General features: G+C 37.0%; 1 protein-coding gene and 2 long non-coding RNA genes across 8 annotated transcripts in view; 2 read left to right on the forward strand and 1 right to left on the reverse strand.

Annotated features, from left to right (window-relative positions):
* Window positions 1-26811, forward strand: part of LOC147838686 (uncharacterized) — a 1589207-nt gene that overhangs the window by 968195 nt on the left and 594201 nt on the right. The window lies entirely within an intron of this gene.
* Window positions 1-26811, reverse strand: part of cert1b (ceramide transporter 1b) — a 355936-nt gene that overhangs the window by 273890 nt on the left and 55235 nt on the right. For 3 of the 6 annotated variants that reach the window (XR_015519789.1, XM_087300502.1, XM_087300503.1), the window contains exons 4-10: window positions 21012-21119; window positions 18112-18250; window positions 15180-15263; window positions 12775-12932; window positions 10437-10529; window positions 10268-10354; window positions 6011-6103 (exon numbers count right to left, since the gene is read on the reverse strand). Coding sequence is in view for 3 of the 6 variants with exons in the window: in XM_087300502.1 (XP_087156628.1) it covers window positions 6011-6103; window positions 10268-10354; window positions 10437-10529; window positions 12775-12932; window positions 15180-15263; window positions 18112-18250; window positions 21012-21119 (762 nt within the window). In the remaining 3 variants the exon portion in view is untranslated. Of the gene's footprint in view, window positions 1-4699; window positions 4781-5105; window positions 6104-10267; window positions 10355-10436; window positions 10530-12774; window positions 12933-15179; window positions 15264-18111; window positions 18251-21011; window positions 21120-26811 lie in introns of all 6 variants that reach the window. The other 3 variants (XR_015519788.1, XM_087300501.1, XR_015519790.1) reach the window with 2 other exon arrangements.
* On the forward strand, window positions 1322-6686 carry LOC147838697 (uncharacterized). Its single transcript, XR_015519855.1, has 2 exons — window positions 1322-1706; window positions 3329-6686. It is a non-coding gene; the product is annotated as an uncharacterized LOC147838697 (long non-coding RNA).

Here is a 26811-nt window from a genome sequence, read left to right on the forward strand (position 1 = left end):
CTTTATACCTGCCTCCAAAGTAGGTGCTGTTCTGCTATTGGCTAGAAAAAGTAACTCTAGAGCTAAAATAAAATAAATAAATAAATAACCCATTAAATAAATAAACAAAAAAATAATAATAATAATGGCGGGAGTCAAGACAAGATGGTAAAAAATGACAAGTCAATAATAATCACAATATGTGCACAGGTTTTGACTTATTAATAATGTTCTCAATAATTGTGAATTAGAATTAACTGAATCAGAAGAAATAGATTAATTGTTTAATATGAATTTAAACTATCTGGTATATCGTGGGAAATATTCAATCACAATCACAATACTCAATGTATATTTTCCCAGTATCATGCAGCCCAACTTTGTGCTTTGTACACTTGCAGATCTTTTTATTCCCAAACATCAATATCACTTAAACAATCTGAAAGTGTAAAGAACGTAATAGGACTGCTAGTGCACTTCCAGCAGTTTTAGCCATTATGCATAATGCTGACTAAGTAGTCAGCTCACTAGGATGTGTAACAGCCAATGTTTCCCAGTGCATTAGCGATGTAACATGCATCTCATGCTTTAAAGAGAACCCTGGGTATCAAGACATGTATGCCTTAATACAGGGGTTCTCAACCTTTTTCATTTCGGGGCCCACCTCCTTCTCCAAAGATTTTTTGAAGGCCCACATCTGACATTTTTTCTTAAACTGATTGTCTAGAGAAAATGCGTATTCTTAACATTTGTTTGCTTATACAGGCCCATATAACCGGGCTCGGATCGTATTGCTTTCTCACTACAATGGATACGCTCCAGAATTTGTTTTAATCGAGCCGAGACCACCTCAGTCAAGCAATCTCAGATCGATTGATTTGGCGCACATCAGAGCGCGATTGGTGGTTTCACATATGCCAAACGACCGCACCAACTGGGCAAACGAGACAGGTTCCGAAACAAAAGTGTAGGTGTGAAAGCACCCTTAAAAATGTCTTTTTTTCATATTTCTTTATTCTAAATCTAGGAAATATTTTTGGTACATCAAAAAGTGTGGTTATGATGACCATACGACAAGCTAATTCAGCTAAAATAGTTTAAAATGTATTTAAATCTCATAATTAAAGAGAAAATGGGGTGTATAACTGCAAAAAGGTCCACTTTTTGAGAAAAAAAAGTACCACCTCTTTTACCAAGCTGGCTACGGACCTGTTATACTATTATTAACTTATTTTTTTACAGCATTATATATATATATATATATATATATACAAAAAACATATATAACATATATAAAATTAAATATAGAATATATGATAATATAAATTGTATTTATTTTTTTAAACACACACAGATTCAAAGCTCCTGAATTCTTCAGGTATTTTGCACAACTGCAGAGTATTTGGGCCTTTTCTTTAATAAATGAACCTGACAGGACAACAGGAGATGACAAAAAAAAGCTGCTGCTTTGAATTGGACTGACTACTAATCATCTATTGATCATTGTGGCGAGGGGGCGTGGCTGAGAGCCGTGGGAACGGAGTGAGGCCACCGCGTAAGTGGATACACCTGCGGTGCGCACCTGCCTAGGATCCCATGGAAGGAGCTCTGGACCATAAAAGGAGGACCGATGGCAGAGGAAGCTGATAGAGGACCGGGCCCGGGCATATTGTTTTACTTTTGCTTTCAGTTTGATGGCAGTCTCCGTGAGGAGCTGCCGTCCGTTTGTTTTGGTTTAGACGGCAGTCTCCGTGAGGAGCTGCTGTCCCTGTTATTAATAAATCATTTTAAAACGGCGTCGGTTCTCCGCCTCCTTCTTCCCGGCGGCCAAAGTGCCGTGAACCTTATTACAGTGGGGCCGAAACCCGGGAGAAGGAGGGACGCGTTGTCCAGATGCCCTCGCTGCTGAGAGAGGGGGCGAGTGTTCGGGAGTTAACCCGAGTGGGGGAGAAACCTGTTCGTCTGCCCAGAGTGCCGGGGCGGCCTGAGGCTGGCGAGGAAAGGATCTGCCTGCTGCCGTCTCCCAGCATGGGGAGGAACAGGGGACGCAGGGCTCACCACCGGAGGGGAAAGTGCTGAAGGGAGCCATCCCACAGAACTCGGGGGAGTCGCGCGATCCGCCATGATGCCAGAGCCTGCATCCATCCACCGAAGCGAGAGCGGAGCAGGAGACCAGAGAGCCAGCCAGCAAGCCAGGAGAACTGCTGTCGGACGCCAGAAGACGGACGGGTGGATAGATTCCTCCACAGGGCTCCCAGCACGCCGTCGCATCTCTCAGCTGGTGGAGGACCGAGTGGCAGCGTGTCTGGAGAACCGAACCCCAATTTCTTTTTCTTTTTCCTCTCTCCCCTTTCTCGGTCTACTCCGTCTCGCGGGTGCTGTGGCGCCAAACCTCCTCCCTCCCCCCACACACCCTCCCCCCCGCCCCCCAGGAGTATGCACAGCCACGGGGTGCCCCCGGCCTGTGATGGGAGATGGGGGTATGTGGCGAGGGGGCGTGGCTAGAACCGTGGGAACGGAGTGAGGCCGCCGCGTAAGTGGATACACCTGCGGTGCGCACCTGCCTCGGATCCCACGGAAGGAGCTCTGGACTATAAAAGGAGGACCGATGGCAGAGGAAGCCGAGAGAGGACCGGGCCCGGACATATTGTTTTACTTTTGCTTTCAGTTTGTTTTGTTTTGGTTTAGACGGCAGTCTCCGTGAGGAGCTGCCGTCCCTGTTATTAATAAATCATTTTAAAACGGCGTCGGTTCTACGCCTCCTTCCCGGCGGCCAAAGGGCCGTGAACCTTATTACAATCATAACCATTAAAAATAAACAAAAGTAAAATACAGTAAAAACTCTCTAAATCTGTAAAAACACATCGATCTGAAGACGGTGGGGTTTTTAGGACATTATTGGAGTTTGCTGAGTAAACAGCTGTTCACTAAAACACCACGAGTCTCGCTAGATCCTCCTGTATGGGCACACGTTTGTTTTAAAACACTCACACTCGCGTTATAAAACACTCATTTGCAAAACTATGTTGATATTTTACAGAGTTCACACAAAGAGAGCACGGATAGTTTGTCTATCAACGAAGATGTGAGACTCTGATACGAGTCGCAGGCATGAGGCACGCGCGAACTGGTTATAACCAGTTACCTTTACATTTGCGCAGCGGTTTGCTTTATACAGCTCAGCATGTAGTCTTATTTGACCTGCAGCGGTTGGAAGTGCAGCCACGGTTAAGTCTGTGTTTTACAGTGAGGCTCTTTTTGCATCGAGTCATTACACCAATCATTTTTATATAACACGTATTTAATAATCAAATTATTATAGTACAATAATTAAGTTAATTTTAAGCAGGACCGCTGAGGCCCACTAGTGGCCCACCAGTTGAGAATCCCTGCCTTAATAAAATGTAAATGCATGCCTAAATGTAACGCCACTGATTTTATTGATGTAATTTGGTTGCTCAGTCTCTAGCGTATGTAATCACATACAAGATTTAAAGGTGCTGTATGTTAGTTTTTGACTCTTCTAAAGCATAAAAATACCATAATATGTTTGCAGATGTTTAAGAAACATGCTCAGTTAACATTCTTGTTTATCTGAAAAACAATGCTGAAGTCAGATATTCTGCTTTGAAAACATGCTTTCCACATGAGGTGATTATTAATTAGCAAATAATATAAATATTATGAACGTAAATGTTAGGTGAGCAGGTTACACTGTAACCCCGTTTCCTAACAACATGACATGTGAGGAGACTTGAAGTGATAAACAATTTAGTTGTTTGCACCAGATGAAACATGACAAATGTAAATACAGCCATTCAGAAGCACAGGATAGTGCACTCACTGCACTCCAACGAAATGGTAAGGTTTATAATCTATATATGTGTTGATTTGCACTGAGTCGCAGTTCTAAAGTTCAATATCAAACAGTTTATTTTATTTTCAAGATCTGAAGTGAACTATCTGCTGCTGCTTTCAGTAATATGGCAATAAAAGTCCTGTAAAATGACATTCAAACTTATATTATTAGCATTTAACACTAAACAAAGGTGTACCTGAGGAGATCATTGTCAGTTTTCTGTTGTTCAGCTGCAAGAAATAGAAACCGTTTCTAATATATTAATTTTAAGTGTTGATTAAAACAAAATCTTCTTTTAATATGGAGAATATTCCTTCTATCTTGTGCTGTTGCTTTTATATGGAACACGATTTAAATCAGCCTTTAGGCTCAATAGTCAGGCACACTATTGTTGATTTCGTCAATCTGGCAACCTGCGCTTACTGAACGTGTTTTGATCCAGGAGTGCAATACCTGGTTCAACCACTGGGGAGCAAACTTATATACTACACCTTAAATGTTAGTCCTTACGGGGTTGCGGCTGGAAGGGCATCCGCTGCGTAAAAACGTGCTGGATAAGTTGGCGGTTCATTCCGCTGTGGCGACCCCGGATTAATGAGGGGACTAAGCTGACAAGAAAATGACTAAATGAATAATGGGGATTGATATAATAATTTTATAATGCGGACGCTTTAGAGACGGAGCAACCAACTTACACCATCGAAAACATTGGTCCAAAATAAAGGAGCATCTTTTTGAAAAACGTAAATATGTCATGTTTTTATCTACATATTTGTCAGAGGCATCATTTACATTATATTAAGGCATGTCTTGATACCCTCTTGATCGTTTTTGTGTGGGTGTGCTAGAGGGCGCTGTTACCTCAGCACTGAATCTGTGCTCGTGGAGAGAGGAAGTGAAGACTACAGCAGAAGATGAGGGAGAGGGAGGGCGAGAGGGAGGCTACACGGGTGAAGAAGAGGAGACAAATGCAGACACATCAGGAGGAAAACAAACCCAAAGACACCAAATGCAGGAAAACAGACACCAGAGACGGAGGAAGACGTCTGCACGGGCCAGAGGTTCAGAAGTCACCTGATCAGACTTTAAACATTGGATTGAATCAAATCTTGAAAAATGATTGTTCAAGAGAAGATTTCAGAATGACAAAACACAATCTTGCTTTTGATCTTGGTTAAATCTTCAGTTTGTGTTGCTCAAAACGCTTTTAAAGGTATAGAGAAATTAAAACGGTGTTCAGTGTGTTAATATCTGTAAGCTAGTGTGCTCCAAAACAATGACAAAACTCATGTTTAGAAGATATAAACTGATATAAACATGTAAATCTTATTCACAATATATCTGTAAATCTTAATAAAGCAGTTTATCTTCAAGGGGTTTTATTCACTTCCCCTCATACTTCAGTTTCTCATCAAATCTTCTGACCAATCAAATGCTCTCGAGTATCTGACATGCCCCGCCCCCTTAACATAGGAAATTAAATATGTGGGCTAATGGATGTCTTCAGTGGAGTGAGTACTCCTTATCCATGAAAGTAAAGGAGTAAAGAGTAAAAGTAAAGTAAAGTAAAGTAAAGAGGCTGAATGGAGGAGGCTCGTTCTTTATCATCGCGCTGCAGATGCTCTGTTTAACGGTTTTCTCGCTAGTGAAGCGTTCAGTTTTTACACTTACAAAGTCAGCTAAGTAAATAGCAAACGTGCCATGGAGCAACGCAACTGACGCTTAAAGTGAATGTGAGATGAAACGCTGATTGGTTTAATGCGCAATATGCTCAAAACACACCCAGAACTCATTAAGAGAATAAGCACAACCCTGTTAGACCATGCGCTGCGGAGCAGAGCATATTATTCCGTCCTTAAAATAAAAATAGAAAAGGTGAATTCGGACACGTATAGTATCTAGTCTCTAGTATCTGACATGCCCCTGCCCCTTCTCATTTGCTTAAGAGCTTGAGCTCAACCACTCTCACTGGCAGAGCGGAGAGGAAAACAAAACCCTATTGGCTGTTTTTTAGAGAGGAGGAGGGGCTAACTCTATAAGTAAGATGTGTTTCCTGATCCTGAATTGCAAACTCCCATCATTCTGATCCAGATTAAACTTTCTAAACAACTGGCCCGGATGATCATGAGCAGATGATGATGATGAGGAGGAGGATTATAAGAGTAAACTGACCTTTTCAGCGAAGCGGTGAGAGCCCACGATGGAGAAAACATCTCCTGAAGGCACTGAACTGCTCCTCTGTATTCTGCTCTTCTCACAATGAGACTGGGGAAATAAAGAAATGACCATATTCACTGGGATTTATGTAGAAGTGTATCATTAGGATTTGATTACATGCTGATGTTAACATTAATATTTTATTGGTAACATTTTTATTAATTAATGAACATTGTAAATTGCTAACACAGATATACAGAGTGTTAAATAATGTTTAGGCTAATTGAAATGCCAGACAGAGTTTGTGTCAGTGATAGAATTTTTTAAATAATGCACAGTACAGGATTTTCAATATAAATAACTAGAGGTGTGAACCTATACTGGTCTCACGGTTTGGCTCGGTTTCGATAATCATGCCATCGATTCGGTTCAAATCGATATCTCAGTGCATTGACGATGCTTTCCATACACAGGGTTATATTTTGGGGGAGGCTATAACAAACTCTGTATAAACACACAGACACACAGCACCACACTGTCTCTCATTCATACACATACACACACATAGACAGCACCAAACACACACACACACACACACACACACACACACACACACACACACACACACACACACACACACACACACACACACACACACACACACACACACACACACAAACACACAAACACACACACACTTAAAGGGCCATGAAACCCCCTCGTTTCAGCAGGGTGTTTTCACACCTCAGCCGCTTTTCCACTATCGTGCTGAATCGTTCTTTAAACAGAACTGTTCCATTCCGTGCCAAACCGGGCCATACAGCACGGATACGGTTTCATTTTCCACTGTCGTGCTGCGACAAAGCTCTTTAAAACATTACACAAAACGCATCAGTAGTTGCCTTGGTAACGCAATGTAAACGGCTCCTTTTGTTCAATTAAAGTTAAATAAGAGCCGAAACTATTTATTTATTTATTTTTCATAAAAGCAAAAGCATGTGACTAAACACTGTTATGCCGCTCTATCAAATAGGGGTGCTAAATGTGCACCCTTATTTATTTATATGTTGCGCAGCTCTGGCTAAATTTTATTTGGAGGGAAAATTACCAAAATGTAACGTGATGATTAAAAATAATTGGAGGGGAAATAAATAATATTTAAAATCTCTGAACATAACAGAAAAAAAAATGATAATACAACAATAATAGTGCATTTGCATTATAGTGGCAAAAATATCAATTTGGACAGGCCTTGTCAAAGGTGAGCGGGCACTTTCACTAATAAAAACACAGCACATAAATTATTTCATTTTTAACAATTAATTAAATTACACTGCGTATTTATATCAAAAGTTGATAATGATATAAAATATACTACATTTTGATAGTAAAATGAAACCATTTAAGCGATGGCTGTTATTTGTTTTACTATTCAAACATTAAATAACGAATGCAGCAAGTGAAAAAACGAATATGAAACAACACATATATTGCAGGATTTAAAGCATATAAAGCACTAAAATGCTGCTTTATTATCTTTTTATTTTGATCATTTTATTTTTATTTTTATAATTATTTTTGTGTTCATTATTAACTAACAAGCTGTAGGCGAAATATTGCTAGACGTTTTAGAAAATATTTGCGTAGCTATATTAAAGATCACCACAAAAAAAAAAAAAAAAACACAGAAACATGTTACATGCCTCATAAATGTCATATAACTTATGTATAACTGAATCATATAATTGCCTATAGCTGAAATGATGAAAATTGCTCATTTTGTTTTTATAAAACATTTGTCAAAACGTATTGATATTTTTTGAGTAAAAGCAATACTGACATTTAAGAATCCATATTTATTTAATTCATTCATTCTTTTGACTTGTTTATTAGTGCATATGCTATAATATAAATCATACAACAGTACCTTGGACAGTTACAGTGCCGCTCCGTAAAGCTTTCAAGCAATGTCTTTTGAACGGCCGACATTACAACACGAACACGCCGTCCTTCAGGTGGTCTCGCCGGTATTAACAAGCTGTCCTGGCTTTGAATTAAAAAGTGCAATTATTTCCTCGTTGTTAAAAGAGTCTGCAAGTTCGTGTTCCATGGATATAGTGATGTTGTTGTGGAATTTGGACATCGACGATGCAAAGCGTGATTTTATTCGCTTTATTCGATGCGCAGCAGGAAAAAAAAGTCAGCAGCGCAAGTCGTTGGCATGTCTCTCCCGAATCAGAGCGAGTTTTGTGCTGTGAAATACAGCGCTGCGTGCAATAAACTCACATTCAGCAGGCGAAGTAGGTCTGTATTCAAGTCAATAAAATAATAACTTTAATGAATAAAATATCTTCGTTAGAATGTGATGAGTTATTCACTTCTCTGCCAGGGATGCTCTATGGTTTTAAAACCCTTTTCAAACTGTATCGTTTAGACCTGGATCATTATTTTATATTAAATGCACTGTAGTTTATTGAGGATGTCTGATGACTAGCGCGCTTCTGCTGAGCCAGCTGTGGTAGCTTAGCAACCGAGTCGCGACGTCAACACACAGAATCTGTCAGCACAGTTCAGCACGGTTGTCTAACCGTGCCGAGAATTCCGGGCCGAGAACGGTTTGTAATCGTGCCGCGCCGTTCCAGGCTCAAGTGGAGAAACAACCGTAACCGTACCGAAGTGTTCTTAGAACGGTTTGGCACGATAGTGGAAAAGCAGCTCTCTACTTTGGAAAAAGCCAGAAAAGTGGGCGTGTCCAGCTCTGTTTAGGGGGGAGTGTCGGAGAAAGAAAAGAGGCACGGTGTGGGAGTGTCTATTTGGGCACGCAACTGTGTTTACATGGGCATCTGTAGTCGAATTATTTGCCAAATTATTAAATGGTGGACTTTAACGGTCTTTCATTCAGGCAATTCATTCATGTCCCTCGCGACAAACGATATATCTGTTTCGAGGAGCTGCTCTAAACGTGTATTTTTCATGCAATGTTTGATACCGCACGGCGAATGAAAGAAAAAAAAACTCTGCATTTTCCGAAAACTTAGATGCACACGGCAGGTAGCGTCAGAAAGCCGCGTGTGTTATTCAGGTCACTAAATGCGGTAAAAATCCTACACGAGGTTAAAGTTTGGTTGTGGTGCTAACGTGTTTACACTCGGTGCAATAGTTTGTTCAATACGAACTGAATAAACAAAGAGCACTGGTCGCTCACTTACCAAATCTGTAGAGACAGGACAATCACCAGCAACTAGAACCGCGTCTTTATTAAGAGGAGACTACAAGCGAATCCGGATCTCAGCGTTTGCAGATGAGAACAGCTCTCAGGTAAACAATGTGCCTCCTTAGACACGTAAGTTATTGTTGTCGCGCGTCGCGTACACTGTTAATCCACACGTGAGTCTGAGCTCTCACAGAGAGAAAATGAAAATAAAACTTCACTGCAGCAAACTATAAAAGCAACACTTCACGCTTGCTTTGCCAACACAACGTGGCGTCTCTGTCGTCTAAACACTCTGACAGTAATGAATATTAATGAAGTTGCACAATAGAGCGCGCTGATTGGTTTGAACCAAGTCTTACTCATGCATTAATGCATCACACTGTAAGACGCAATAAGACTCACTCTGGCACAGACGTCCAGTCTGCACGCTGGAATACACGCTATTATGTCATGGCCGTGACGCAGCTTCAAAAATTCGTTTCAAACCGGAAGTATGAATTTGCTTGAAATAACGCAAAAACAACCAATTTACACTTTTTAGTGAAATATAGGTGTCCTAATAGTGTTTTTAGCAGTGTGGGACACATATACGACTGTCAAGAGCTCAACACATGTGTTTTGGTGTTTCGTGACCCTTTAAGCCCTCGCAATATGCATTTAGCCGGGAGAGCTGGCGCTGAGCTTAATGTTTGTTACAATGGCAACTTTAAAAATGTTTGTGACCAAGTTGTTTAAAATTCACTTGCTGTTGAAACTATATATATGCTAAATATATGTTACCTTGAAGACGCTGTATGACTGCAGATTAACCAACACGTCTCAATAAAGGAATTCTGCTTGTTCCGAGTCTCCTGGACTGGGTTCTCTCTTCTTTTCACTCATTTATTTTTTTTTACAACATATGCTAAATATATGTTAAAACAATATATTGCGCAGGCCTGATTCAAATCACTTTAAACAATCATACTTTATTTGTTCGTTCTCTTGCAAACCTCTTTAATTGCTAATAAATATATTGATATAACATTGAAGACGTTAAGATGTCTATACTGACGTACCTGTTCTTCGATTTTGTCCTGTCGGTCAAGAGCGGCCTCTACAGCGTCAAAAAACTCGTCTTCATTGATCAGGCTGTTTGGACCCTCCTGATGGACAAACAGAGATGAACACCCAGTGTACACACCACACAGTTTACACAGGCATTACTACACAAGAACGCAAACCCACCTCATAATCAGGCCCTCCGAAATGAGACTTCTTCTTGAGTTCGGACAGGGCAGATTTATAGGCCTCCTCCACCCTCCTCCTCTTCTCCATCTCCTGTATTAAAGCCAGAGAGCAGGAATGAGTTGAGCTGGTGGAAACACTGGGCTGCGCTCAGGTTTAATGTGTTGGCGTGAGTAGATGAGATCTGGCCGGAGCGAGAGGCTGTATCGCTCCATTGTTCAGACTGTGTCCTCCTTCTGATTGTGTGTGTGTGTGTGTGTGTGTGTCAGTATTGTGCTGAATGCTGCTGACTGCAACACATCAGCAGACGCTTCAGCTCCACCTCTGACACACACACACAACCACATTAACAACTGATGGAGAGACTTTTGTGGCAGTAGAAATGTCAGCTTTGTGTTAGTTTGCGGTTCATTTATTAGATAGCATTGCTAGAATGTTGATCAAACTTTTAAACACAATGTTTCAGTACAATACATAGCGTTTCAGGTCCAATGCATGCACTAGAAGTACAGTGATTTCATACAGTACACAGAAATAAAGGTACAAAATCTGTCACAGGGGTGGTATCTTTTAATTCGGCTTAGTGCCTTTATTAATCTGAGGGCGCCACAGCGGAATGAACCACCAACTATTCCAGCATATGTTTCATGCAGCGGATGCCCTTCCAGCTGCAACCCAGTAGTGGAAAACACCCATACACACTTATTCTCACACACACAATACGGCTAATTTAGCTTATTCAATTCTCCTATAGCGCATGTGTTTGGACTTGTGGGGGAAACTCATGCCAACATGGGGAGAACATGCAAACTCCACACAGAAATGCCAACTGACCCAGCCGGGACTCGAACCAGCGACCTTCTCACTGTATGGCAACAGTACTAACTACTGAGCTACTGTGTCGTCATGGTACCTTTATAAAATGTATGTTTTTGTTCCTAACAGGCCCTTAAAGGTAAATATTATAATCTAAAATGTTCATCGTGCACCTTACAGTATCTTAAATCTACAAAATTAAAGCTTAAAGGAATAATAAGTAAACCCTAAAGGTGCTAATGTCCACCTTTACAGTGCTAAAGTGCATCTTTTGACACAGTCCCACCCCAGTGACAGATTTTGTGCCTTTGTGAGTGTATGGAGGACCAAAGCTTGAAAAACAAAAAATCAATAAAAAAATAAAAAAAAATCAATAAATATTTTTATAAATGCATAAATAGATAGAAAAAATTGAAGCATAAAATAAAAAAAACTAAATAAAATCATAAAAGATTTAATAAATAAAACAGATTTAAATAAACAATAAAATATAAAAATAAATATGACTTAATAAAATGTGTAATTTTTCAATTTATATTTTTAAATTTTCAAACTTTTATCAATTTATTTAATATAATTTATTTATTACTGCATTTACGGATTTCTGTATCAGTTTTTTTTTCGCATTTCTTTTTTACTTTCCAGTCATTATTTTAATAATAGTGATTAATGTAGTAGTGTGCCTGTGTTAGATAATAAATAACTTTATGATAAAATAACATCTAACTGTTTTCTGCTGTTGTGTGATTTAGTAGTTTAGTAATTTGTTTGTTTTTTCCACAATACTGTTAACTGTATATCATAGATAGATGTGATTATGTTATGTTAATTATAGAATTTTAAGTTTATAAATAATAAGTTGAATTTATAACTGTACGGTGAAATTATATTTTTATGGAAGCCATACCTTGCATATTCTTGCAAACAGCTGCTAATCATAAAACACTCTGACATTTTCAATACGAGTAAAAAAACAAAAACAAATTATGTACACACACACACACACGCACACGCACACGCACGCAAGCACGCTGGCAGTTTCAGATGCTCCCATACTGAATGTAACCCCAAACCATGATTTTTTCTTCACCAAACTTGACTGATTTCTCTGAGAATCTTGACTCAGTGTGGATTCCAGTAGGTCTTCTGCAGTATTTTTGATGATTGAGACGCAGATCAACAGATGATTTATCAGAGAAATCCACCTTCTGACACTTTAAATGATCAACTAGAAGTCAAGTTATTATTTGTTGCTCTTTTAACTGAGATCAACGACAAGACCCATGTCAGGTAGTGTTGGTTTGTTTATTTATTTATTTATATAAATTAAATGAGTTTTGCCTAAGCTAAATAATCTGCAAGAAGGGAAAATAACTTATCTTTTTTCGTTTTGAAACAAGAATATTTTACTAAACCCACTTATTGCTTTAATGATAATATTTTTATAATAAATTAATAATATTACTGGTTTTAAAGTATAAACTCGTTTAAAATGGACTGAAAACAGATGCGGGTCTCGTACCTTATCCAGCCTCTTCTGCCAGCTGTCCTCCCTCTTCACCATCAGGTCGATGCAGTGAGAAAGAGTGGCCAAGATCCCTGCAGTGGTCGCCTTGAACGTGATGGCTTCTCCTTTAAAATCGATCCCGTTTATGCCTTTATGACTCAAACACTGGAATACTGATGGAGAGAGAGAGAAGAAATGTTTTGGGCTTTAAAAGATCAGGACATTAATTTACCATCAGGCACAATCAAATTAAAGGTGTAGTATGCAAGTTTGACACCCAGTGGTTGAACTAGGTATTGCATTCCTGGATCCTGGATCAAAACAAACTCAATCGCTGGTGGCCAAAGTCAAAAACTTGTATACAGCACCTTTGAATGTCAATCAAATCTCTTCCATACTAACGTAAGTTTATTCCCCGTTAACAAGCAGTTGCTTATATTTTTCATCATTTGTTTTGCAGTAATTCCTGTAAATGTAAAAATTATTTAAAATTACATTTATTCATTTAGCAGATGCTTTTAACCAAAGTGACTTGCACAAATGAAAAGTGACTTAGAAAAATGACTTTCCAAAATGACTTACAAAACTAAAAAATTACTTACAAAAATAAAGAATTACTTACAAGCATGAAAAATAACTTGGAAAAAGGAAAAATGTTACAAAAATAAAAAACGACTTTCAAAAATGACTGCATAAAATGTTTTGAATAATTGAAAAATGAATTAGAAAGTGACTCAGAAAAATAAAAAAATGACTTCAAAAAATAAAATAATTACTAAGAAAAATGAAAAGTGACTTAGAAAAAAATACTTAGAAAATAAAATGACTTAGAAAAATTAATCAGAAAAGTGAAGTTACCTACAAAATGACTTTCAAAAATGAAAAAATATATGACTTAGAAAAATTCATTAGAAAAATGAAAATTAAAATTAAAACTGACTTAGAAAAGTGACTCTGAAAAAATGACTTCCAAAAATGAAAAAAATTACTAAGAAAAATGAAAAGTGACTTAAAAAAAAATAGAAAATGACTTAGAACATAAAAAAATTACTTAGAAAAATGAATAATGAAATGAAATTTTTTTCAACGAAAAATGAAAACTTACTTAGAAAAATAGATTAGAATAATGACTTCCAAAAAAACTTGGAAAAATGACTAGAAAAAATAAAAAACATGACTTCCAAAAATGAAAAAATAAATGACTTAGAAAAATGAATTAGAAAAATGTAAATTAAAACTGACTTAGAAAAGTGACTTGGAAAAATGACTTCCAAAAGTGAAAAAAATTACTAAGAAAAATGAAAAGTGACTTAGAAAAATGAATTAGAAAAACTAAGTTACTTAGAAAAATAGATTAGAAAAATGACTTAGAATGAAAAAAAGACTTAGATAAATGACTAAGAATAACAAAAAACATGACTTCCAACAATGAAAAGAAAAAGATTTAGAAAAATGAATTTGAAAAAGGAAAAGTGACTTAGAAACATGACTTTACTTACTAAAATTACAATTTAAAAAATAATTGTATTAATTGATTATGAATTTAATAATACTGTGAAATAATTACTTGAAATGGTATGTATACACATAAAAACATCCTGTTACATTTTATTTGTAGAGATTTTCATTGGTTTCTTTATATTTGAATTATCATGAGAGCGTAAAGACATTTATGAAAAAATTTAATCCAGTCAAAACATATTTGACAGAAATAAATATATTCTCATAATCTTGCATATAGTAAACAATTAATATCAAAAATCCCTTCTCAGAAGATTTTTTAACTGTATGAGCCATTTCAAATAAAAAACAGTAATATTGTAAGAAATCATTACAAATTTCAAATATATTTTTATATTAATTATCCCAAACTTTGAAAGATAACTTAAAATACATAAAATATATTTAATTTTAATAATATAATTAAATATATTAATTTCAGTTCTCAATAATCTATTTTATCTTTCAAAATACAGGATTATTAATATTATTATTAATAGAAATGAATTCAAAGCTCATCACATTGAATATAATTTCAACACAATAAAAACAATGTGATTAGTCTCATTATACTACAACAGAAAAGATGTGATGAGCACACAACATTTAGCTATATATTACTTCCATTAAAACAAAGCAGAACTCTGTGAAACAGGACAAATGCTGACTCGTCTGTTATAGATCTGCACAATTCATTACAGCGAGTCCCAAATGACTGGATCAGTGAAGTAAATGAAATGGACAAAGTGCTCAGATTGTGAGCGGCGCCCCGATAGCGTCTCCTCCAGCTGAATCAGAGAGAACTGATTGAGCGGAAAAGCTGCTGAAGTTTTCCCTCAGTACAGTACAGACGCTGTGTGTGTGTGTGTGTGTAAATGCATCAGACGGACGCTGTGTGTAGTAATGCATCACACACTCACACTTCTCCTTGCTGCCGTTGTTGTTATGCAGAAATTCTCCATCAGGGCGAGTGGTGGGGAAATCGTCTTCATCGTCCTCCACGACTGAGAAGAGAACACACATGCGCACACACACACACACACACACACACACACACACACACACACACACATACATACATACATACATACATACATACATACATACATACACAGATACACACCACATAAAGAGACACACAGAAACAGATATACACACACACACACACACACACAGAGAGACACACAGACAGATTCAAACGCACAAAAACACACACACGCAGATAGACACACACAAAGTGATGGACCAATAAATAGATACACACAGACAGACAAAGATAAACACACACACACAAACAGACAGATACACACACAAACACACACAGTCAGAGAAACACACACACACACACACACATACAGTCAGTATGAACTCATGGCCTGCGGTTGGTGGTGCCCAGATCGGCCCACTCACATACTGAGAGCTGACACACACACACACACACACACTGTACAACACTGAGAGAGATTTAGAGGAACGACTGCAACCAACAAAAGAAGCAGTTGATCAACTGTGTGAATCAACCAGCCCTTGTGTTGCTACAACACATTCATCCACAGTCGGGATGCACTAGTTGTGAAGACAACTGACACTGCATTACTTCTATATACGTCGCAAAAACAAATCATTATTTCAGAACCTGATTCTGCAAGCAGTGTGTCTGCAATGATTATATACAGATTACAAGCAGATAAATCATCATGGCACACTCTCAGAGATAAAGGTACAACAGCAGTCACTGGTATGGTATACAAAGCAAAATATTAGATCCTCAAGAATCCATATTGGTAGCTTAAATTAAATATTAGCACCTCAAGGGTCCATATTGTACCATAAAAGGTTATACTTGTACCTAAAGGCTACATATTGGTATTAAAGTAATCACTGGTATGGTATATTAAAGGCAAATATTAGTACCTCTAAAATCCATATTGGTACCTTAAAAGTAAATAGTAGTACCTCAATGGTCTGTATTGTACCTTAAAATGTTATATTGGAACCTAAAAGGTCCATATTGGCATTAAAGCAGTCACTGCAGCGATACATAAAAGGAAAATATTAGTACATAAAGAATCATTTTGGTTGCTTAAATGTATATATTAGTACTTAAAGGATCCTCAATGGTACCTTAAAGTAAATAGTAATACCTCAAGGGTTTCTATTGGTACCTTAAAAGTAAATATCGGTACCTAAAGGGTCCATGTTGTTATTAAAGCAATCACTCATGCAGTACATAAAAGGAAAATATTAGTACCTAAAGAATCATATTGGTACCTTAAAATTATATATTAGTAGTTAAAGGGTCCTTATTGTACGTTAAAAGGTTATCCTAATACCTAAACGATCCATACTGGCATTAAAGCGGTGCATAAAAGAATGATATTAGTAATTCAAGAATTCATATTAATACATTAAAAGTAGATATTAATACTTAAAGGGTCCATATTGGTAACTTAAAATAAATAGTAGTACCCCAAGGGTCAATAGTTGTACCTTAAAGTAAATGGTAGTACCTCAAGTGTGTATATTGGTACCTTAAAAGTAAATATTAGTACTTTAAGGGTCTGTACTGGCACCCAAAAAGTATATTATAGTACATAAAGGGTCCACTATGGTACCTTAAAATTAAATCGTAGTACCTCAAGGGTCTATATTAGTACCTTAAAAGTAAACATTAGTACCTAAAGGGTCCATATTGGTATTAAAGCAGTCACTGGTGGGGTACATAAAAGGAAAATAGTACATTAAGTATCATATTGGTACCTTAAAAGTAAATATTAGTACCTAAAGGTTCTGTACTTGTACCCTAAAAGTAAGTAATAGTACACAAAGAGTCCACAATGGTACATTAAAGTAAATAGTAGTACCTCAAGGGTGTATATTGGTACCCTTAAAGTAATTATTAGTACCTAAAGGGTCCATAATGGTATTAAAGCAGTCACTGAAGGGGGTACATAAAAGGAAAATAGTACCTCAAGTATCATATTGGTACCTTAAAAGTAGATATTAGTACTTAAAGTGTCCAAATTGGTATCTTAAAGCAAATAGTAGTACCTCAAGGGTCTGTATTGGTACCTTAAAAGTAAGTAATAGTACATTAAGGGTCCACAATGTTACCTTAAAAGTAAAAAGTAGTACCTCAAGGTTCTATACTGGTACCTTAAAAGTAAATATAAGTACGTTAAGGGTCCATATTGGTATTAAAGCAGTCACTGAAGCGGGACAAAAAAGGAAAATAGTACCTCAAGTATCATATTGGTACCTTAAAAGTAGATATTAGTACTTAAAGTGTCCAAATTGGTATCTTAAAGCAAATAGTAGTACCTCAAGGGTCTGTATTGGTACCTTAAAAGTAAGTAATAGTACATTAAGGGTCCACAATGTAACCTTAAAAGTAAAAAGTAGTACCTCAAGGTTCTATACTGGTACCTTAAAAGTAGATATTAGTACTTAAAGTGTCCAAATTGGTACCTTAAAGCAAATAGTAGTACCTCAAGGTTCTATACTGGTACTTTAAAAGTAAATATAAGTAGTTAAGGGTACATATTGGAACCTTAAAGTAAATAGTAGTACCTCAGGTTCTATATTGGTATATATATTGCTATATTGGATGTAAAAAAACATCTCAATTTCTTTATTGTTGTTGTGATTTTTTTCTTTTGTCTTTTTAAAATTTGCATTGTTAAAATTTTTTATGAAACTGAATAAAAGTAAAAGTTATAAAAAAAAAATGAATGATTATAAATTTGATGTATTCGTTCGCAGACAGCCACATAATCTTCTGCAGCCAACTACAGGTTTAAATGCATGATGTTTCTGCACATGTTTCTTTGTGAAATAAAGGAGTCTACTCACTCTTGTCTCTCTGGAGCTCGTCTTTGTTGACGGCGTCAGCGCAGCCATCAAAGTATTTCTGCAGCGTGTCCACTTGCCTGCACAAGATATCCCGAAACGTCTCCATCTCGGCCAGCTTCTCCCGCAGACTGTGACCCTTCTGTAAATCAGTGTTGGCTAAGTTACTTCAAAAATTGTTTATATACAAGTCGTCTAAATAGTAACTTAGCTACTATAATAATCAATAACTAACTTAATTAAGTGACTTAATAATACTTCAAATCCATATAAATTTCAATGCATATACACTACCTGATGAAAGTCTTGTTGTCTATTCAAGTTTTAGGAACAGCAAATAATAACCTGACTTATAGTTGATCATTTTGGTATCAGAAAAGGCTCATTTAAAAGGCAAAGGCCTCAAGATTACGCTAATATGACCACAATAAAATATGATCATGCCTTGATTATTAATGATTTAATTAGAACAGTGAGGAATATAAAGTCATGGTGCAGTGGAAAAAGAATGAATGTTAAAAAGTGTTCAAATTAAATTAAAGTCTTGTCGTCAATTTCAGTTGTACGAGCAACAAATAATAACCTGACTTATAGTTGATCATTTGGAAAAGTGGCAGAAGGTGGATTTCTCTGATGAATCGACTGTTGATCTGCATCCAAATCATCACAAATACTGCAGAAGACTTACTGGAACCCACATGGAGCCAAGATTCTCACAGATATCAGTCAAGTTTGGTGAAGGAAACATCATGGTTTGGGGTTAAAGAGTGGATGGCAACATCAACAGCCTGAGGTATCAAGACATTTGTGCTGCCCATTACATTACAAACCACAGGAGAGGGACAATTCTCCAGCAGGATAGCGCTCCTTCTCATACTTCAGCCTCCACATCAAAGCTCCTGAAAGCAAAGAAGGTGCTTCAGGATTGGCCAGCCCAGTCACCAGACATGAACATTATTGAGCATGTCTGGGGTAAGATGAAGGAGGCGTTGAAGATGAACCCAAAGAGTCTTGATGAGCTCTGGGAGTCCTGCAGGAACACTTTCTTCGCCATTCCAGATGACTTTATTAATCAGTGATGTGAGTCATGTCAGAGATGTATGATGCAGTCCTCCAAGCTCATGATGGAGTCAGACACAATATTCATTCTGTCTCCACTGCAGCAGGACTTTATATTCTATACTAGGGTTGTAACAATATACCGGTATGACGGTCTACCACGATTTGAACGTGCACGATTATCATACCATGAACAATTGCATATCAACGGTTTTAACCCTTAAAGACCGAGACAGCCGGCGGTGGCTAAAAATAAGTATTGCTCTTAAATGTTTAATAACTTTTGATCCGCTGATCCGATTCATACAATTCAAAGATTGGCATAAAGAAGAGAATCTCAGCTTTCCAGTGCTGTATCACATAACATTCATCGCGGACTTTCAGAGGCTCCGGAATTAGTGCGGTTACGTCATCAAAATTTGACAACGCTGATTTGACAAAGAAACGCTCGTCACTGTGTCTCCGGACAAACCAGACATGATACATTAATGCATTGTCCCTCCTCCATGCCCAGATTGGTTCAAACTTGCTATATCACAACCAATAAGCATAGGTTTCGCTTTTGCTTGTGGACCAACAATGAGCTTTTTGAACAACACGGAATGAGAGAGAGGCATACATTTATGCGCGGCTAAATAAAACGCTAAAAAAAAAAAGTTTTGCATGAAATAATTCTCATACTAAGTACTTTTGCATGCACAGCAGCACAGCAACATGACAAAACAGTGACACAGCAAAGACGAACTGCTGCTCTTGCTGTTTTCAAAAGACGCAAATGAAGATGCAGCTGTTTGTCTGCATTGCAGACAACCACATCCAAATCCATATCCACAGACAACCATATCCATGCTGGCACATAAAACCTAAAGATGTTCCATATTGAATCTAGTTTCGTTATGTAACTATTTATAGTATAGTAAATATTTATATCTATTTTTTTACTGAGGATTTGCACCATGTTTATTTGGACTTTGACACATTATTTCTTATTTTCTTATTTTTTTATTTGTTTATTGTACAAGTGGACACATTCTCTCACCTCAGCGGTCAAGATTAAGTCCTGAAAATCTCAACATGCTTACATTTCTTCATCACAACCTAGACTGAAAAAAACAAAACTTTAAATACATGTTTACAGCCATAAACTTGGTATTGCACTTTTGGTCTCCCATTTATCCTGCTTATAAGGAAGGACAGTTTAAGTTTATTTTTGTCTAATCTTAAAAGACCTTGCTTGTTTATTCCTTCTAATTTAATTTATTAAAATGGGAGATTTTTCAGTTTATTTTTATAAAAGACTTCTATAGTTCTATTAAAATGGTTCTTTCAAAAGTTTGTTGAAATAAAACCTTTGTTCAGTCAGAAAACGTGTTCTTAATCTTTTCAGGGTCTTTGCTATGAGAATTACTATTTAATACCGTATACCGCGAAACCGTCAAACCGTGGTATTGTTTTAGACGATTGTCATACCGTAAAAAATTCATACCGTTACAACCCTATTCTATACTGGACATTATTTCTGTTCAGTCACAAGACTTTTGTCTAAGCAAAGTCAGACCTTACTGTCCTAATTAAATCAGTCAAAATCAAGGCATGATCATATTTTATTGTGGTCAAATAAGCGTCATCTAGAGGAATTTGCCTTTCATGTAAGCCCCTTCTAATACCAAATGATCAACAAGAAGTCAAGTTATTATTTGCTGTTCCTAAAACTTGAATAGGCGACAAGACTTCTGTCAGCTAGTGTACAGTGTTGTTTGAGTTCAGACTAGTTTATCTACTTATTAAGCAGTGGTGTTTTTATTATTAGCACTGATTGATGTTGTAAGTGTGTGTGTTTTCACCTTAAAGGAGGATGTGGAGGTGGCTGAGTATCCGCTGGTGGCAGATGTGAGGGACAGCATGGAGCCGTGTCTCCTCAAACTGGATTCAGATCCATAACCAGATTCAGCCTTTAACATAGAGACAAAGAGAGAGATTAGAGAAACACAGCCCAAGTCTGACAGATGAATGTTTTCTTCCTCTTCAAGTATTTCCCAAATGATCTTGAACAGATTCAGGAATTTTCCACAGTATTTCCTATAATATTTTCTCGTCTGGAGAGAGTCGGTTTTATTTCAGCTAGAATAAAAGCAGTTTTTAATTATTTTCAATGCATTTTAAGGTCAATATTATTAGTCCCCTTCAGCAATATTAGTTTTGGATTGTCTCCAGAACAAACCAGTGTTATACAATGGCTCAATATGCGTTCTTCAGCGGTCTTGCGTCCTCGTGTTACGTCATCATCGGCTACATAAGTGTAGTTCCAATACTCAAGACCGCAAGTACAGAGGACGCATGAAACTTCCCGGATGTGATCTTGATATCGAAGACGCACTGATGCAGATTTGAGCACCGAACTCGCTCTGGAAGTCCCAGAAGTCATTGCGGCTGGAGGTGGAAAGCGCTGCATTTTATTTAGATTTATTATTAAAGTTCAGAGATATGACTTATTTACCTCAGGAGTTTCCCTAAAGGAAACGGTGAAAGTAAACATCAACATGAACATCTTAATAAGGGAATTAACACATTAAGGGTTGTTTGTTTGCTGAAATTCGTATTAAAATCTGTTTTATTTATATTGTGCAGTGTATATTGATAGTCTTTTTATGCAAAGTATATATTTTGAAGAGGGGGGAAACAATAACTCGTTGTATGAGTGCTGTAATGTTTAAATAATTTCCATTTAAAACACGTGAAGGTCATGTGACCATCAGGAAGAACGCAGCATCCCATTTCTCAAAGGACGCGTTCTCTGCCCTCACGGTCTCCTGAGTTCGTTCTTCCGAGGACACCTGGCAAGACCGCTCTCCACAAGAACACAAGTCTGTTCTCTGCATTCTTGGAATTGAGAAACAGCCAATGACTTGCCTAATTACCCCTAATTAACCTTGTTAAGCCTTTAAATGTCACTTTAAGCTCAATACTAGTATCTGGAAAAATATCTAGTAAAATATCATGTGCTGTCATAATGGCAAAGATAAAATAAATCATTGATTAAAACTATTACGATTGGATCTTTCCGTTAAACAGAAATTAGGGGATAAATATACAGGGGGTTAACAATTCTGACTTCAGCTGTACATGGAGAATTGATTGGATGATTGTGCTTTGCCAGCGTCACATTAAATTAAACTGATAACTTGATATTGACAGTTAAATACTAATTGAGACATTTGAGTTCCAGATTTGGCTTCAGTACTGAATAATCTGTTGTATATTCACAAATATAAAATTGTAATGAATCCTATAAAAGCTATTAAATACAGAATGTAGGGGTGTCAAAATTTATCGTTTCTTCGGTGCATCGCGATGCAGACGCGGATAATTCGGTATCGGTTCAGTAATAATCATAACCGGTTATTACTGACGTCATTTACCTCATATGCGCTCTGTCGCGAGGGAGGCGATCGCGAGTATTTACAACGATTTAACTACTTAAAACTCATAAACTGTGCACAATTTCACTGTGTGTGTTTGCTGGATCAGTCTTTCACTGACATATACAACAATAGCCCCTATTTCACTGAGATCGAGAGAATGAAAGTAGCCTACTCCATGCTGTGAAGAAAATATAAAACTGTTTATGGAAAGCATCGTCAATGCACCGTGATGCACCGAAATATCGAATTGAACCGAATCGATGGCATGATAATCGTAACCGAACCGTGAGACTAGGTAGGTTCACAGCTCTAACAGAATGTGACACTTTAAACAATAAAAAGAGGTGTATTTACATGAGTGTGTATTTACTGATCTAAACCAGTGGTTCTCAAACTTTTTTCATTAAGTACCACCTCAGAAACAAATTGTCCCTCCAAGTACCACCATATGACCAGTATTGAAATACAGTAGCTTAATAGGCCTAATTAAGCAGCTACAGCTCTGCACAGTTTAAAAACGTGGAAGATGAATTACTATGATCAAGTATTTTTGGTCACACTTTACAATAAGGTTCATTAGTTAATGTTAATTAATGCATTTACTAACATGAACAAACATTGAACAATACATTTACTACAGTATTTATTCATGTTAGTAAACGTTAGTTAATGAAAATACAGTTGATCATTGTTAGTTCATGTTAACTCATGGTGCATTAATGTTAACAAGCATATGTAATGTAATGTAATGTAATGTAAATTTATATAGCGCATTTATTGTGTATGGCCATACACCCAAAGCGCTTCACAATCATGAGGGGGGTCTCTCCACACCACCACCAGTGTGCAGCATCCACTTGGATGATGCGACGGCTGCCACAGGACAACGGCGCCAGTGCGCTCACCACACACCAGCTATTGATGGAGTGGAGAGACAGTGATAGAGCCAATTCGGTTGAAGGCGATGATTGGGAGGCCATGATCGTAAGGGCCGATAGAGGGACTTTGGCCAGGACACTGGGGTTACACCCCTGCTCTTTCACGAGAAGTGCCATGGGATTTTTAATGACCACAGAGAGCCAGGACCTCGGTTTAACGTCTCATCCGAAAGACGGCATGGACCTGAATGTTAATAATGCCTTAGTAAATGTTCAATTATGATTAATAAATGCTGTACATGTGTTTTTCATGATTAGTTCATGTTAGTAAATGCATTAACTAATGAACCTTATTGTAAAGTGTTACCGTATTTTTATTATTATCAGCCACTTTAAACATTATAAATGGTTTGAACATCAACACTGCTGTGCTTATATGTAAAAAACAAACAAACAAAATAACGTGTCAACGTTTAAATTGAAATGAGCTTTTAAAAGTTCATTAAAACGGTAGGCTACTGTTTTTAAAAAGTAAAAACAAATCTACTGTACTTACATGTAAACTGTTAACCTAAAGTATCCTATTCATGTTGCTTGGACCTCATAAATATAGGCTATATGTCATCATATTGGTATATGAACCATTTTGGGTACATTGTTAAATATATGTTGCATGTACATAGGACATATTGGATTACTCTGCGTACCAGAAGGCAGCCGCGTACCTGGTACACATACTACAGTTTGAGAACCACTGAACTAAACAATTTCCACTTCGTCTCCAGTGCACGTCAATAACATATACAGTTGAAGTCAGAATTATTAGCCCCCTCCTGTTTCTTTTATTTCCCCCATTTCTGTTTAATGGAGAGCAGATTTTTTCCAACACATTTCTAATCATAATAGCTTTAATAACTCATCTCTAATAACTGATTTATTTTAGCTTTGCAATGATGACAGTAAGTAATATTAGACTAGATATTCTTCAAGACACTTCTATACAGCTTTAAGTGACATTTGAAGGCTTAACTAGGTTAATTATGTTAACTAGGCAGGTTAGGGTAATTAGGCAAGTTATTGTATAATGATGGTTTGTTCTGTTAGAAGAAAAGTAAAGCTTAAAGGGGCTAATAATTTTGTCCTTAAAATGGTGTTTAATAAAATTAAAAACTGTTTTTATTCTAGCCGAAATAAAACAAATAAGACCTTCTCCAGAAGAAAAAATATTATCTGACATATTGTGAAAATTTCCTTGCTCTGTTAAACATAATTTGGGAAATATTTTAAAAAGAAGAAGAAAAAAATAAAACAATGGGGGGCTAATATTTCTAACTTCAACTATATATAAATCCATATTTACACCACACGTGCTTCAGGGGTAATTAATGTGTCAGTGCTCTTTAGGTTAAGGGATATATAAAGATAAACAATGAAATCATAAGTCCAAGACACTCGAAAAGTGAAATAATTTTAATAATAAATTTGGTCCCACTTTATATTAAGTGTCCTTAACTACTATGTACATGCGTCAAAAAATAAACACAATGTACTTACTGTGTTTATAATGTATTTGAGAACACTTGTGGTGCTCTTGAGTTGGGATAGAGGTTGGGTTATGGACAGGTTTGGTGGTGTGGGTAGGTGTAAGGGTGGGTTAAGGTGTAGGGAATGGTCAGCAGTGTATTTACAAACGTAATTACAGAAGTTAATTACAGATGTAATTACATACAGGTATTTAATCAAGCATAAGTACACAATAAATACATGTATTTATAAGTACATATATGTATAAGTACATTGTAACAAACTATTAATTCCTGTGTAAGTACATATTAGTTAAGGCCACTTGATATAAAGTGGGACCATACATTTTTTCACTTACTTTGAGAGCCTTGGACATATGATTTCATCGTTTACATTTATATTCTAAAAAGGTAGTTTATATTATATTGTCCTATCGAAAATACTGAATGTGACACTTTGTCTGAAAAGTAGCTTAATTACTCAATATGTAACTTACTTGACTTAATACTACTTAAATTCCATATAAATTTCAATGCATATGGACACCAGAAACTTTTGAGTTATCTTAGAGATGGAAATAAAACATTTAAATTCATATAAAAAATTGCAAAAAAAAAAATTTGCAAAAAAAAAAAAAAAAAAAAAAACTTACAAACTACAAAATATTTTTTTCTCTTGATTTTTTTCTCTATTTTAACATTTTAAGATTTTTTATAACATACAAATTAGCCGTTATCATAAGTTATTTTGTTAGATTAGCCCTAGATTAGGCTTCAGCACTGAATAATCTAATGTTTACGCACAAATATAATATTGTAAAGCATTCCATAGAAACTATTAAGTACTAAATACGACACTTAAAACAATATAAAGAGGTGTATTTACGTACATGAGTGTGTGTGTGACCTCCAGCGCACATCAACTACATTTATATACACTTTGGCCCAATACCAATTCTCCCCCTTAGACCTTCCCCTTCCATTTTGCGCGTTCATGTGAGGGGGTAGGGGTGTCCCAATTCTCTTCAGCTTGAAAGCCTAAGGGGAAGGGCTAGATATATATCATGCGTTTGCCTTCGGTTTAGTCTCTTTATTAATCAGGGGTCGCCACAGAGGTATGAACCGCTAACTTATCCAGCATATGTTTTTAGCAGCGGGTGCTCTTCAAGCTGCAACTTAGTATTGGGAAACACCCATACACCCGCATTCATACACTACGGCCGATTGAGTTCATCAATTCCCCTATAGTGCATGTGTTTGGACTGTGGAGGAAACCAGAGCACCCGGAGGAAACCCACATCAACACAGGGAGAACATGCAAACTCAGAAATGCCAACTGACCAAGCCAGGACTCGAACCAGCAACCTTTTTGCTGTGAGGCAACAGTGATAACCACTGAGCCACCATGATGCCACTTTTAAATTGAGTTAAATACTGAATGTGACACTTCAAACAACATAAACAGGTGTGTTTTCCACTTCATCTCCAGCGTGTACACACACACACACACACACACACACACACACACACACACAGTCACTTTCCATGAACTCAGAGGTCTCTCTCGTGGCTCATTTGATGAGTAACGGCTTCTGAATATAGTTCGAGAGTTTATTTAGAAACATAAACACACACACACACGACGGTCACCCATCGAGACTTCATGACTGTACAGGCCCGATTTACTGTTACTTTGCTCTAAACAAACACACTTGACAGCAGCAGCAGCAGCAGCACGGTAACACACTCCGCTCGTTTAGTCAGTCTAAAAGAGGGAAAGACACTCGATATGAAAATCCGCTACTTCCCCACTCACCTTCC

This window comes from Danio rerio, chromosome 21 (assembly GCF_052040795.2).
Source record: "Danio rerio strain M-AB ecotype USA chromosome 21, GRCz13ab, whole genome shotgun sequence".
Taxonomy (NCBI): domain Eukaryota; kingdom Metazoa; phylum Chordata; class Actinopteri; order Cypriniformes; family Danionidae; genus Danio; species Danio rerio.